Source organism: Sarcophilus harrisii, chromosome 5 (assembly GCF_902635505.1).
Source record: "Sarcophilus harrisii chromosome 5, mSarHar1.11, whole genome shotgun sequence".
Taxonomy (NCBI): Eukaryota; Metazoa; Chordata; class Mammalia; order Dasyuromorphia; family Dasyuridae; genus Sarcophilus; species Sarcophilus harrisii.
In genome coordinates this window covers 95,548,111-95,563,879 of record NC_045430.1, presented here as the reverse complement: position 1 = coordinate 95,563,879, position 15,769 = coordinate 95,548,111, and the positions used below count along the sequence as shown (strand labels likewise).

General features: G+C 37.7%; 1 protein-coding gene across 1 annotated transcript in view; it reads right to left on the bottom strand.

Annotated features, from left to right (window-relative positions):
* The window catches only part of VDR (vitamin D receptor), a 70,615-nt gene that overhangs the window by 33,326 nt on the left and 21,520 nt on the right, over positions 1-15,769 (bottom strand). Inside the window, exon 3 of the mRNA XM_031938044.1 lies at positions 4,965-5,095. Within this exon, the coding sequence (XP_031793904.1) occupies positions 4,965-5,095 (131 nt within the window). The remainder of the gene's footprint in view (positions 1-4,964; positions 5,096-15,769) is intronic.

The following is a 15,769-nucleotide window of genomic DNA, read 5'->3' as shown; positions in this document are numbered from 1 at the left end:
ATATGATATCTCCTGGATTTCTGGGTAGAGTCTACATTTGCATGGGTCTGCCAGAGAACAACTTAAACCCTAAGGAAGCCACGGGGGCTTCTAGATAATACAGAGACTAGAGTGCTGGGCCTGGAATTGAGAGACCTGAATTCAAATGTGACCTAAGACATTTATTTAAGTTGTGTAATCCTGGTCATGCCACTTAACCCCGGTTTGCCTCAATTTACAATTCTGTAAAATGGGGATGACAATAACAGCACCTCCCATATTGCTCAAAGTTGTAATGAGGATCAAATGAGATAATGATTATAAAGTGCTTACCACAGTGCCTGACCATATAAATGTTAGTTGTTACTACTACTACTACTATTACCACCACTACCACCACCACCACCACCACCACATGTTATCATTAACATCTCCAATTTATGTTTAGCCTGAGAACTCTATGCCTGTAGTGCTCAAATATAGCTTGTAGAATTGCTTAGTTGTCATCTGGGATTGGGCTAAGTGATAATAAATTAGCAGTGCTCCCAGGACTCTAGGCAAGAACCTTTCAGGTAAATCAACTTTCAGGTAAGAAATATTTCCTTATGGGTATTTCCCTCTTGTTTTTGGTATTCCTTAACTAAGCCAAGTTACCTAGATCAAAGCTGGTTAGAGATATGGTAGCTAAATCTCTATTAGACGTGGGCAGAGTACCTCCTCCAGCTGGTAGAAGTACTAAACCTAGTCTTGGCTCAATGTTCCCATCTTAGCTATGGGCTTTAGAGTGCAGGAAACAGATCCTCCCCACTTTCTAATTTTTTAAAATTCTTAATGGATTTTTATATCACTTAGATTTCCCCTGTAAGTATTCCTCCTCTCAATGAACCTTTCTTTATTAATAAAGATTTTTTTCAAACAGTGAAAAGAGAAAGAGAAAAATCAAAACCAATCAATATGTTTAAAAAATCCTTTAATATTATACCCGATATTCCAAACCCATAAGAGTATGAGTCTAAACTTATTCTCCATCTCTGTGAAGGAGCCATCTACCTCCTGGGGAATCCAATCCCAGATGATTAGGTCATGGATGCTCTAGCACCCCCATCAGTGGATTTCTGGATTTCTCTTTGACTCAAGCATAACCATTCCTAGCAATAGTTTCTTAAGTGATATGCACAATGAAGTTATACCTGGTCCAGTTTGAAAGGGAAATACAGAGATTGTGTAACAGGGATGCAAGTGAGTACAAGGACAGGGGGATTACTAAAGCAGATAGAATTCTTCTCAGTAAAGCAATAGATTTTTTTTTTTAATATTACACTGTGATTGCTGATATAGGATAAACTTTGGATTTGAGGACTTGATATCCTATATTCAGGAGATTATTATTTTTTGTATAAGACTCTATCCTATTCCAGAAATATTGAAGAATACAAATATCATACCTGATAACTCCTTCCCTAAAAATTAACTAGGATGTGATGAAAAAAGCCCTAGGGATCCCACCTATAACTCAAGCTCAAAATAGACCATGGGTGACCAGTTTTAGCCTTACTTATAAATTGAATTTCTTCCACTTCCATTGGCAATGCCTTTATTCCTTACCCTTGTGCCTTATGCCTGTGTAAGACAGAGCAAGGGTCTTTATGAAAACTGAAGGAATCAGAAGGAGCAGGACAAGAGACTGGGTGAAAAGAAATAAAGCATTAAGGAGTAGTCATAAGAAGAATCAGAGGAGATGAAGTAAGAAGCAGGAGAGGGGGATAAAGTGGTGACAGGATGGATAGGATTAACTCAGGTTTAATAACCTTGTGGTGGAGGTCAAGGTAAGGAAATATAATTTCTTTTGAAATTTTTTCTCTCTTTAAGTGAGAGGCTTAGAATTTAACAAATTTGGCAGATTTGTGCCCCAAAGGAACAGAACAGAAAGATAGGGCCCATAGATTTAAAGCTGGAAAGGACCATCAAATCCATTTCATAGATGAGGAAACTAAATCCTAGATGAGTAAAGCAATCTGACTAGTAAGGTATGAAAGAGATTTGAAACCATCCAGAAGACTTCATTACAGAATCTGCCTCCCCTGCTCTGTGAAAGTTATAAGCTCTTTGTAAGAAAGGACTTAGTCATGATAAAATTCCATTAAGGAAAAAAAGCAGTGTTTTCCCAGCAAAGTCAATTATGAGGCATTATGATCTCCAAAGAAGCAAAATGGTCTTCAAAGCAAAGGATCATTAGAGAGAGACACAGTACCAGTACATGACCAATTATTGATGTCTTATATTAAAAATTGGTATATAAGACATGAAAAAAGGAGTAGAGGGTGTTGAGGTAAGGAAATAAATTCTTGCTGTATGTCAGAAATTGTGCTAAATTTTTTGTTTGTTTGTTTTTACAAATACAATCTCATTTGATCCTCAAAAAACCCTATAAGGTAGATGCTGTTATTATCCCCATTTTATAGTTAAAGGAACTGAGGCAGGCAGAGGTTAAGTGACTTGCCCACTTGTCCAGGATCACAGAACTAGTAAGAGTGTAAGGTTGGGTTTCAACTCAGATCTTCCTTATTCTAAGCCCTGCACTCTATCCACTGTACCACTGGCTGCCTCAAACAGAAGTAGAATTATATGATCAGAAAAGGTGATCAGGTCTTGCAATGAGAGTGAGAGGGAACAGATGGATAATTCATATCCTACATTGATACCCCCAAAATGCTGTTATTCATAGAAGTAGATTTCTAGATGGTATAGTGGGCAAACCACATGATGCAGGTGGAACAGGTATTATTATCATTTTCATTTTATAGATATGAAAATTGAGATTAAGAGTTTCTTAAAATTTACTTAGGAATGCAGGAGATGGTTGGTAAGTGATAAAGTACAAAGATAATGGGGTCTGGAATCAGAGAATTTGGATTCAAATCCCACCTCTGATGTGTATTTCCCGCATGACTTGTGGGTAAATCTCTTAACTTTCCTGGACCTTTGGCTCCTAAGGCCTGTAAAATAAAGGAGTTAATTAAATTAGATGACTCTTGAGGTCCTCTAGCCCTAAGACTTTTTTGATCCTAAGAACTCAGATCTTCAGACTCAGTGTTCTTTACATACTCTAACATGCTACTTTCTTCAATATATGGTCTTCTTTGTTAAGTCCAAACTAGCTCCCTGGAGGTCTCAGGATCAGCCAGAGTTAGGATAAGTAAAAGTCCTTGGTCTTTAGGGGGAGAAGTTAAAGAAGCAGGCAAACTGTCAGGAGTTTTGCCAAAGATCTCTTCTTGATTCTGGAGTCCAAAATCTCCATCTTTCTCCTCCTCATTCTGACGCCTAGTGACTCTCTGACCTCTGTCACCCCACCCTCTAATCCTTGCCTACAATTATATTTAACCTCAAACATTGAGCCAGCATCAAACTGTGAGAAGGGCCATTTTTCCAAACATATGCTAATAGAGTCATTGTCAAATAGGTAATTAGCCTTAAGTGCTCAGTTGTCTGATTCAAATGCACCTTTTCATAGTTTCAACCCTTTACACTTTTTATCCAGTAAGTTATCTACTGTGGTATCTGTATGCAGTAGCTGTTTAATAAACATTTATTGATTGGATTAATAAATGGAAACCTCCATAAGGTCACCCATACCTTCCTGCCCCCAGTTTCTTTAGGATATCCTTCACTTATCCTGGCAGTGTTCTGGCCAGCAAATTAACAGGTCGAAACCTGATATGTTCTCTGTGGAGGTAAAAAAGAACCCCTGCCTACAAATATCTATAAGGAATTTAAAGTGTCAGCTGGATACCAGGAAGTAGGGGCTGCAAAAAAATATCTGTGGTTTATATACTAGAGCATGAAACCGGTGCCTTGATGAAGATTTCAGTTCTCTTCACTCCCACAGTGAGAGGATTATTTTTTTTTCTTTTACTGAAGGAAATTCCCAAAGCCCAAGTTCTGTTATGTGACTGCTCTTGACCCACTTCCCCATCTCACTTGTCCAAATCTACTGTAGGCAGGAAGCCTTTCATAGGTACATCTCAGAGACCCTGTCCTCAAAAGCTTCTTCCCCCTTCTTTTCACCCAAACCTTTCTTTGAGGTAGGGCAAAAACCCTATCTTTAGGTGATCAGGGGGAGGAAGTAGCAAAGGTATCACCTAGGGTGATGAATAAAGAGAGCTGGAAGAGAACTACTCACCATACCATAAGCCAGGGGCAGAAAAAATGGGACTCCTTTGAGGGCTATGTTCAATTTAATTTCCTGGTTTGGTTAAAAAATAACTAGGCCTACAGCTCAAAGGCAAAGTCCAGGGGGTTATTTTTAACTCTGAACCAGATTTCATCATCTCTACATATCTTTCATCTTGGTCCTCACTCACAACCCTCAGATAGTTCTAAGTAGTCCCCTGATGGGGGTAAGCCTTAAGTTTAGGCTACCCTCCAAGATTTCCTTTAGCTTTCCTCTTAAAATTCTCTACTTTCTCTGCTTCCATAATTTCTTTAAGGAGCCAACCGTCAGGTACTCAGTTGAGCTCCAAAAGTATGAGTCACTATAAAGGGCAGGATGAGCTAGACTCGAAAATAACTTCTCAAGGATTTTTTAGGCTTTTCAAACTTAGAAGGTAATGCCTCCCTACTGCTTCTGATCTTCTTTCAATCCTTTGTAACCTTTTATCCCAAAGTCTAGACCCAGAAAGCAGTCAAGTTCCTAGAACTCAGTCCCTTACATGTAGGATCTAGGAAATGTACAGATTATTGGCAAGTGATTCTCAGAGGGAAACTTGGACATAGAAATCTAGTGAGACTAAGCCCTTCAAAAAAGGGAAACCATGGACAGCAGCAACCTGACTTCCCTGCCTTATCCCAGAGTTCAAACTAGATATACCCCACAGTGAGGGAATGAGAACAAGAACTAGAATTGCTCTCTAAGCTTCTTCCATAGCTCTCCATCCTCAGCTTAGTTGTCTGTTATTTCCACCCTATCTCCACCTCAATGAACTCACATTCTTTCATCATGCCGATGTCCACACAACGCTTCAGTCGGCAGGCTTGGCAATGACGCCGATTGTCTTTGGTGATGCGGCAGTCACCATTGAAGGGACAAGTGAATAGGGCCTTCCGTTTCATGCTCCTCCTGCCAAGAGATCAATTGTGGGGGGGAGGTTTGAACAAGTTGTAGAATATAATAATGATGGAATTCTACTATGCTATAACAAATGATGAGTCAATGATCTTAGAAAAACATGGAAAGAGCAGACATGATTTTGTTATTCATTAACAAGATCTCCAGAACTTCCAGCAGAGAAGCAAGCTCTCTTCATTAGAGACCTGCACAGATACTGGAAAAGAATCACTGTTCATTTACTTTAGATCCTTACCAGCTATGTGACTTTGGGTACAGTGCCTGATAAATGTCTACCTCAGTTTCTTCATCTATAAAATGGTGATAATAGTAGAACCTAATTCTGTAAGGTTATTGTGAGGATTTAAAGTGTGTTACAAAATGTTAAAGCTCTATATAAGTTGTACAAGTATTATTATTCTCATTTTACAGACAAGTAAACAGAGAAATGAACTTTCAGAACCAAGACTAGAACTCAAGTATTCTGCTTTCTTTCTTCTCCTATGCTGACTAGCACTGGTACCATGATAGCCTAATGGAATGCAGCAAACATTGCTGTAGTTATAGGACATAGGTTCAAGTCTTAACTCCAATACTTCTTAGGTATATAAGCTTGAACAAATTACTTGACAGTTCCAAACTTGTTTCTTCATCTATCAAACAGGTACATGCTACCTAGCTTACAGAATTGTTGTGAGGAAAGCAAAAAATAAAAAGGAATTATTATTACTATTAATTACAGCATATCCTAGAGCCAAAAGGAAGAACATTAGAGCCTATATCTAAAGAGAAGATTAAGAAAAAGAAAAGTTGTGGAAGAGACTTTTTCCAAAAGTAAATGTGGGTTGGAAGCTTGTATAACTGTTTTAACATCTATTGATGATAGTGCAGAATAACATTTCTTAAACTTTTCCCACTTTCAACCCCTTTTCACCCTTCAGCTTTAAATCTAGGATCCTTTGAAAATAAAAGGCTTGCACTTTAATAAGGACTAGCTTGTGATTTCCTTAGTATAGGGAACTCCATCTACCAATGCAGTTTATCATCTTTGCAACTTAGAGAGTTTCCTACACTTCCATAAAGTCATACAATCAGAATGTATCAGAGATGAGACTTGGCCCCAGATTCCCCTGGCTGCCAGGCTGACTCACCACTCTGCCTCTCATCCTCCCTTAAGGACATGTAAATCATTTTCCTCCATGACAGCTTCATGAGATGATGCTTACAAATATTATCCTTTGCTTTAAAGGTTGATCAGCTCTAAATTTAAAATCTAGCTCTAAGCCAAATCTACATACTTATATCCTGACTAGGCTGTATTTGCCTTAGAATAAGACCTCAAGGATAGTTTACCTCTCAGACCTGTGGAAGAGGAAGGAATTTATGACCAAAGAAGAACTAGAGATCATTACTGATCACAAAATAGAAAATTTTGATTACCAAATTGAAAAGTTTTTGTACAAACAAAACTAATGTAGACAAGACTAGAAGGGAAGCAATAAACTGGGAAAACATTTTTACAGTCAAAGGTTCTGATAAAGGCCTCATTTCCAAAATGTATAGAGAATTGATTCTATAAGAAATCAAGCCATTCTCCAATTGATAAATGGTCAAAGGATGAACAGACAATTCTCAGACGAAGAAATTGAAACTATTTCTAGCCATATGAAAAGATGCTCCAAGTCATTATTAATCAGAGAAATGCAAATTAAGACAACTCTGAGATACCACTACATACCTGTCAGACTGGCTGAAATGACAGGGAGAGATAATACGGAATTTTGGAGGGGATATGGGAAAACAGGGACACTAATACATTGTTGGTGGAATTGTGAATACATCCAACCATTCTGGAGAGCAATTTGGAACTATGCTCAAAAAGTTATCAAACTGTGCATACCCTTTGATCCAGCAGTGTTACTACTGGGCTTAGAAAGAAAGGAAAGGGATCTGTATGTGCACAAATGTTTGTGGCAGCCCTGTTTGTAGTGACTAGAAACTGGAAAGTGAGTAGATGCCTATGATTCGGAGAATGGCTGAATAAATTGTGGTATATGAATATTATGGAATATTATTGTTTGGTAAGAAATGACCAACAGGATGATTTCAGAAAGGCCTGGAAAGACTTACACGAACTGATGCTGAGTGAAATGAGCAGGACCAGGAGATCATTATATACTTCAACAACAATACTATATGATGATCAATTCTGATGGACCTGGCCATCTTCAGCAATGAGATGAACCAAATCAGTTCCAATGGAGAAGCAATGAACTGAACCAGCTACACCCAGTGAAAGAACTCTGGGAGATGACTAAGAACCATTACATTGAATTCCCAATCCCTATATTTTTGCCCACCTGCATTTTTTGATTTCCTTCACAGGATAATTGTACAATATTTCAGAGTCCAATTCTTTTTGTACAGCAAAATAACAGTTTGGACATGTATACTTATTTTATATTTAATTTATACTTTAATATATTTAATATGTATTGGTCTTCCTGCCATCTAGGGGAGGGGGTGGGAGGAAGGAGGGGAAAAATTGGAACAAAAGGTTTGCAATTATTAATGCTGTAAAATTATCCATGCATATATCTTGTAAATAAAAAGCTATTAAAAATTTTAAAAAAAGAATAACAACTCAATCTCATCCATTTCTATGGCTTTAATTTTTTCTTTATTTTATTTTTTTAATCAACAAAATTCCTTTTGAATTTTGCAACCTTGTCTTAGTTTGTCCAGGCAATTTAAGGTAATTTGAATGTTCCTCAGTTCAGGGATTGGGGATAGTAGTAATTGTCCCAGTTTCCTCTAGGTTCAGAGAATCAGTGATTTAGAACAGAAATTGTTCAGAAGTCATCTAGCCCAATTTCCTCATCTTGCAAATAAACTGAGACTTTAAGAGATTAAGATGATTTCTCATGATCACACAGCTAGTAAGTGAGGCAACAAAAAGTTTAAATGGCTATGATCACATAGCAAGGGTTGCCCTGATACATATTAATATTCTGAACCCATGAATTCTCAGAGACCCCAATCTCAATCCCTTTGTTACAACACCAGAAATCTTGCCCCCACTCAGCCCAGACTGAATCAGCTGCCATATCCTACCCTACTCTAAGCCTAGAAATCCATGGCTTTTGCCCAGCAGTAACATCATTTTTGAGATTGTGAGCATTATATTCATTAGCTACTACTAGCCCTATGGATTGCAGACTCCCATCAGCAACTTCTTATATGCAAACTAAATTTCTGAATTTCACTCCTTTGTCTCTCATTTCTTTCTTTCTTTCTCTACCCTACATATCATTCCATTTCATCCTTCTCATATTCCTTCCATCTACTTGATCTTATTGAAATTTGGCTTCTACCAGATGATACTGAATTCATGGGTATACTCTCTATCATATGTCTTCCTTCACCCTTCCCCAACTCCACACATACATTAATCCTAGAGAGGGAATTTGGAATAAAGTACTGTCACTTCCAGGCTCTGTCTTCACTAGCATCACTCAGTAAGCTGTCTTTCTTTGAATTTTACTCTATCAACTTTTTATCCTATACAGTTCAAGGTGGCTTATTGTGTACCAACCACCAAACCATTCTTTTTTTTTTTCAAGGCACACAGAACCTAAGTTACACACTTCCTTTCCTCCCCAAACCCTGTCTTTACCAGAAAACTTTAACTTTCATGCTGATGCTGTCTCAAGCTACCTTACTTTTCCAATTCTTCTATCTCCTTAAATCCTACTTTAGCCAAACACAGAGAGGATCACACCTTGAACATCACTAGTGGAATACATCAGTTTTCATTCCATCTCTCCCTATGTGTCACCTCTCCCAAGTCTGTTTTTCATCCTCATCTAAATCTTCAACTCCTCTACTCTGACTTTTTTCTTCCCTCTCCAATTTCCTTATATTTAATCAATTCAACTTTACACTGTTCCCTACTCCCAAATTTCTCATTCCTTTTTTCCTATTCTTGCCAAACCTCAGTACCAGATTACTCTTACTATCTTCCTCTATCAGTCTTACTCATAATCAGGGCTGGAAAAACTCAGAGAATCACTCTGACATGGTTTATTATAAATTCATGTTCATCAATTTTAACTTGGTACTCCCTGCAGTAAGGCATTTCTTCCTTACCCTGTGCCTCACAGGAGCCATTCCAGATGTTCTCTTCTCAAGATTCCTATACTTCCTTTTCCTTCTGCCCTCTCAACTGAGGAGCCCCACTCTTACCTTACTGTAAAAATTGAGGACATTCACCATCATGAGTTTCCATTTCTTCCCTTCCCTCCATCTCAAAACTTCTTGCCATAATCCACCATATGACTTTGCTTCTCAGTTTCTCTCATGCCTTGCTATTTACCTCTCAGATAAAATAGAGGGGATTCAGGGAAAATAGAGGGGATTCAGGGAAGGCTATATGTATTGTTGTTGTTCAATTGTTTTAGTTGTGTCTGATTATTTGTGACTAGGTTAAGCAACTTGCCCAGGGTTACACAGCTAGTAAATATCTGAGGCCAGATTTAGACTCAGTTATTCTTGGCTCCAGGTCCAGTGCTCTAACCACTGTGCAACCTAGCTGCCCTAGATTATGTGGAGAAGCTGCCTAGGTTCTGTGTATATATGTATGTATATTTATGTGTGTGTGTGTGTATGTATACATATACATGCCTGTTGCCTCTTCTAATAGAGTATAAACTCCCTTAGACTAAGCATTGTTTCATTTGTATTTGGATTCCTTGCATCTATCACACACTCTGGCATACAGTAGACACAATAATTACTTACTGGATGCTTCACTGGTATGGGATTGGTTTGATTCCTTATCACTCACTACAGCTCATATACTTTCCACATTTCAACCTCCTCTTTCTTTTTGTTTTCTCATTGTAGTCTCTCTGCTACCCTTGAGAGGGCAGAATAACCACTAAACTGGACATGCTTTCTTTTCCCAGCTTTAAACTCAGGGGAATTTCAGAAAAAAAATTATTCTGGAAGCACATACATACACAACTATCCACAAAATACAGGGATAGTTAAACAGATGTCTACCTAAGGATTTAGACACATATATGATTACACACATATTAGGTGATAGATACACACACTGGGAGAAAAAGAAAGAAGGATTAAGCCCAAAATATAAGCACAAATGTAAGAAAAGGAGGGACAACTGAGAGGTAAGAGGCTTGAGTTCAGGCCTTGGTTGATTGTGGTCCTTCATTTTCAAAAAGGACCAAAATGGCATCACTATGTTAGAGTCAAATTAGTATATCTGAATGTGACTGATCAGACGAATATGAGCTCAAAATGCTCTGCCACTGGCCAGACACAAAAAAGTGCATGTGAACATATTGGATGGATTCTCCAAGTCTGTACATATCACATTTCTTCTGAACTAATTCAATTCTGCTTTGCTCCTAGGACACAATATCCTTTCAGATGAGGGCATGCCATTCTGGGAGGTCCTGTGCCAGTGTCTCTCTTGTCATACAATGAATTCTAAAGTTCTTAAGAGAGAATATCCTTGTATTGCTTTTTCTGATCATCTTGTGAGAACTTGCCCTAATAGATATATAATAAAAATAAAATAATAATGACTATCATTTATATAATACTTACTGTGTTCCAGGCTCTATGTTAAGTACTTGACAAATATCTCATTTGATCCTCACAAAAATTCTGAGAGGTAGATGCTATTACTATCTACATTTTACATTTGAGAAAATGAGGTTAAATGACTTGTCCAAGGTAATAATCCTAGTAAGTGTCAGAGACTGAATTTGAACTTAATTCTTCCTAACTCCTGGTTTTACATTTGATCCATACCTAGATGCAGCTAACATTTATATAGTATTTATTACATGCTAGGCACTGTGTTAAATACTTTACAATTGTTATCTCATTTGATCTTTACAACAACCCTGGAACATTGGTGTTAGAGAAGTGATTTGCCCAGAATCACACAGATGGTGTTTGAGGCTGGATTTGATATCTGGTCTTTCTGCCTCCAGGCTCAGTTCTACTCTGTATGACTTAGTTGCTTTCTGATATGTGTGTGTTTGTGTGTATACACACAAATATGTACATACATGTATGTATATATACATACACATATATGTACATGTATATGAATATGATTGTGTGTTTATATATCTTAAACACATACACAGATCTATAGATATATCTATCAATTAAAGATGGAGCAGGAAACTTCCCTAAGTAGGACTTCATTATCACAGGCCCTGCACATCTAGAAAGCTTAAGACTTTTGGGTCTAATTTGAGCCATATCATTTAATTAATGCGAATTCTTCTCCCTCTTTGTCAGGAATCGCTAAAATATTCATCCTGGGATAAGGGAAAGGGAGGGTGAAAAAAAATTTGGAACATAAAAATTTGCAAGGGTGAATGTGAATTCTCAGTGAAACTTCTGAGGTCCCAAAGTAGGGACTGACCTCTTTTTTTCATCATCAGAGAGTTTAAAGAGTTCTCAGTCAGTAGAGAATAGACAGACCAAAACCTTTGATTTCAGAGGTTTTTGAGTCTTTCCCCATCTCTAGAAAGACTTCTTCTAAAACTATTATGCAAGATTTCCAGGAAAAAGAAATTCTGTGACCTTCCTTATTTGCCTTACCACCAGGAAGTTCTTTGTTTTCTATGCTTAATTTAAATCTCCTTTGCTTCAGCTTGAATTTCTTCTTGCTCTTCACTCAAGTGAAGATAGATAATAGATAGTTTCCAATTACCAATTAGACAACAGGAAAAAAAATCTCTGATGAGGGAAGGCAGTAGAAAGGTGAAAACTAGGACAAGAAAGACCAAATGTGCAACTGACATTTTCTTCTCATTTAATAGGCTGAGACAAGAAAAAACCCCAAATTTGCAGCATATTTTGAAATTTTAAAAAACTATAAATAATATAGCAACTGATTGTCTCCCCTGAAGATGGAAGTAGAACAGATGGAAATTGAAGCTAGAGATTGTGGGAAGCTAGATGGTAGGAAGAATCTCTTGGGGTCATGAGAAATTCCAATGAGTTTGCTATAAACAACACTGGACTGAGAGTCAGGAAGCCTAGATTCTAATAGCAATTCTTTCACAAATCAGCTGTATGATCTTGGACAAGTCATTTAACTTCAGTTTCCTCAATTATGAAATGAAAAGTTTGGATAAAGTGGTATCTAAATCCTTTCCAGCTCTAATAGTTTTATGATTTCTTCCCCAGTGGCCAAATGAGATCCATAGCTATCTAGACTGAGAGAAAGGTTGTCTTTTTTTTTTTTTTTTTTTTTTACCCTGAATGCAAACAAAGTTACAGGGATCTTATTAATATCCTTTATTACCTTGTATTAGACATTGATGGTTAATTTTGCAGTGATGAACCCAGGGTATTTCTCATCAGAATGTGAGAGGAGACTACTGGAAAGCCTAGTTTGTATACAGTGATGAAGGGTCTGTTTTGCTAAGTTGGAGGAGAGGGAGAATAAGAAGATACAGTAATTTTGGGAGAAGATAGTTGTAAGAGGAAGGAGCATCATAGTCTGGGCAATATACTACTAGCTTATTTATTTAAAAGGCCAGAGGTCCAATACAGGTTGGAAAGTGATTTTGAAAAAAATTCACATAATCAAAGCCACTTCTGCCAATAGTGCAGAACTTTCAGATGTCAGGAGAAAACAAAATAAAACGAAACAATGTAAAACAAACACTACTGTATTTATGGCCTAGCCAATGGTAGTGAGCAAGGAAACTTACCCCAGAAGCTCAGAGCTCAGATCATTCCTTCTTTTCTACTATATTTGATGTATATTTCCATTCAGTCTTTATCATTCCTAATATGACTTCTAAAAGTGTGGCTCCCCTCCCTCAGAATCAGGAACACCATTCTGCTCACCTCACATGCTTTGCCTATGTCCATTCCATGTCCACCCTGCTTCCCACAATATATGTTAAATAACTGTGAGCCAGTCTGGTTTGAAGAAAGCATAACTGTCAGTTTTCAAAGGAAACTGTTTTCTCTTCTGCCCCCTCAAATCTGGGACCCTGTAATTCTCTGAATGGTCTGCAATTATAAACAGAGTTGGGAAGTAGCTGGATGGGGGTGGAGGGCCGTCCTGAGCTAAATATAAATGGAATTTCTAGAAAGCCAAGGATTAGGGAAAACATTGCCTCCTTATCCTGCCACAGACCTACTGACCCAAACATGAAACTGAGACATGAAGCTTGGGGTTTTTGGGGCCAGGATTTGAGGGAATATGTCAGTTATACTTTGGGGCCTTAATATCTGTATAAAGTGATCCTTAGCAGCACACCCCATATATTTTAGATCCAGAGTCAAATATTCATCATGTAGGCTTTGTCAACAATGCAGTTTTAAATTTTAGAGAAATCCCAATCTCAAATTAGAAGAATATTACAACATATTATTTGATTCCCTCATCTGAAAGACTTAGTTTATCTGATTGGTATCTGAGATTAAAACAGGCTTGTGTGTGACGGTACCATGGGATTTCAGGCGAAACAGAATACCTCTCCAACCAGATTTTGTTTTCTAAGGGTAGGATATTATTGCCTAGTTTTTCTGCCCAGTGCAATGGCTCACACCTCACGGAGACATGGTGATGGTGATGCCCAAATCCACTATTCTGTCTCCCAGAAGTCACTATCCACAATCAGCTGAAATTCAGACATCTACCACTGAGGACAATTCAGAAGCTAGCCTGCGCTCTCTTTTAGTCATTTGCCAACAACTAATTTATTGATTCCTATCCTAGCTACTTCCTAGCATTTCATGCATATGGTCTTCCTTGACTGTTTTGAGAAGTCATTTTGACCTGGCCAGGAAATGTCATCCAAGTTGCAAGGATACTAGACTGAACAGTTTCCAAAATGGAGAACAAATGGGAAAGATTGTCACTTAAACCCTCTGGGTCTCAATTTCTTTATCTGTAAGATGAAACTAAATTTGGCAGCTTCTGAAATCCTTTTTAGCTCTTAAGCTATGATCCTGTGACATTTCTCTCCCCCTTCTTAACCAAGGCTTCTTAATCTGGGATTAAATTCAGAGTAGTGGGTATAGCACCAAGCCCAAGTTCAAAACTAATCTCAGATAGTTACTCACTATATGATTCTGAGCAAGTCCCTCACCTCTGCCTCAGTTTCCCCAGATGTAAAATGGGAATAATAATAGCATCTACTTCCCAGGGTGAGGGGTAAGTGAGAGGAAAAGCACTTAGTATAATATTAGACACTATATACAAATGCTTATTCTCTTCCTCTTTCCCTGGAGTCCATGGATAAATTTTGGGAGAGGGAGGAGAGTTCCAGGAATTTGGATGGGGAAAAAATCTTTATTTTAAATAAATAACTAGTTAGAGTTTATTATTTATTGCAATTATTTAAAAATACTGTCCTAAGGAGTCCATAGGCTTAACCAAACTGTCATAAGGATCCATGACACAAAAAACCATTAAGAAGCCATGCTCTAAGTGCAGGTGCATAATTCTCCTGCCAAGTTGTTAACCTCCTAAGAGGCTGTCATCATGACGGTTATTTATCCAATATAGAAAGAGCAACCTGTTAAAAATGAGCTCCAAATTAAGGCCAGTTGCATGAGCCAAACATTATTTAGAAATAGCTTTCCAAGACCAAGAGGGCAACAGGAAACCAAGATACACAGACAATAAGCAGAAAGCTATTTAGGTTGGATCCCTTGGAATATGGAAGTCTGACTTTTCTTGTTAAGCCTATATTCTTTATGTAGAGGATTAAAAGGGGTATAGTATGAAAGATCATAAAAACTTAGATCCAGAGCTAGAATGAACTTCAGAGGGCATCTAGTCCAATGCCTCCATTTTACAAATAGGGAAACTAAGGTTCAGCAAGACAAAGATCATACCCATATACTAAGTGTCACAGGCAGGGCAGAAATGTATCTTTGTATATTTATATTTTGGAAGATGTGTTTATTATAAGCATGCAGTTATGAAAATCATTCCTGGTTCATATTGATTAGGTTCTAAAGTAATTATTAAATAGACGACAAATGGTCTTTTCCCTTTTTTCCTTTCAGTTACTTTGGGGGACTTCATTGTCGATACCTTCAACATTTCCCCATTTTGGTGCCTTGTTTGGACTTCCCTGCTCCCTTTTACCAAGGAGCTTCCAATCTTCACTAGTAACTTATCCATTAAAAACTGATTTCCTTGCTCTTGCACTCATGATTGTTGAACAATTATGGAGGAATACTGACCCCCAAACTCACTTCTGCCACGCCTATTTTGTCTCCTTCAACTCTGACCAAAAACCAGTATGTTTTTGGCTCTTCTCCAGTCTGATTTCTTCTTCCTCAAACATCCCCCTTCCAACCACCCCTTACTCCAAAAAAACCAAAAAAACCCAAAACCATAATTACTAAGGTCACTGGGGACGTCTTTACTGACAAGACCAAGACATTTCTCTATCTGATTGTTCTTAACATTTGCATAGCTTTCAATACTGTGTGGGTCACTACTGGTTTTTTAAAATTAAATTTTTTTTTCAATTTATGTAATAAAATAAGCATTTTCGTAACATAAAAAAGAATCTTCAATACCACTTCAATTTTTTCTTCCAAGGCTTGGGTATAAAATGACAAATATCTTAACCACTTCCTATTTATTGCAAGTCTCCA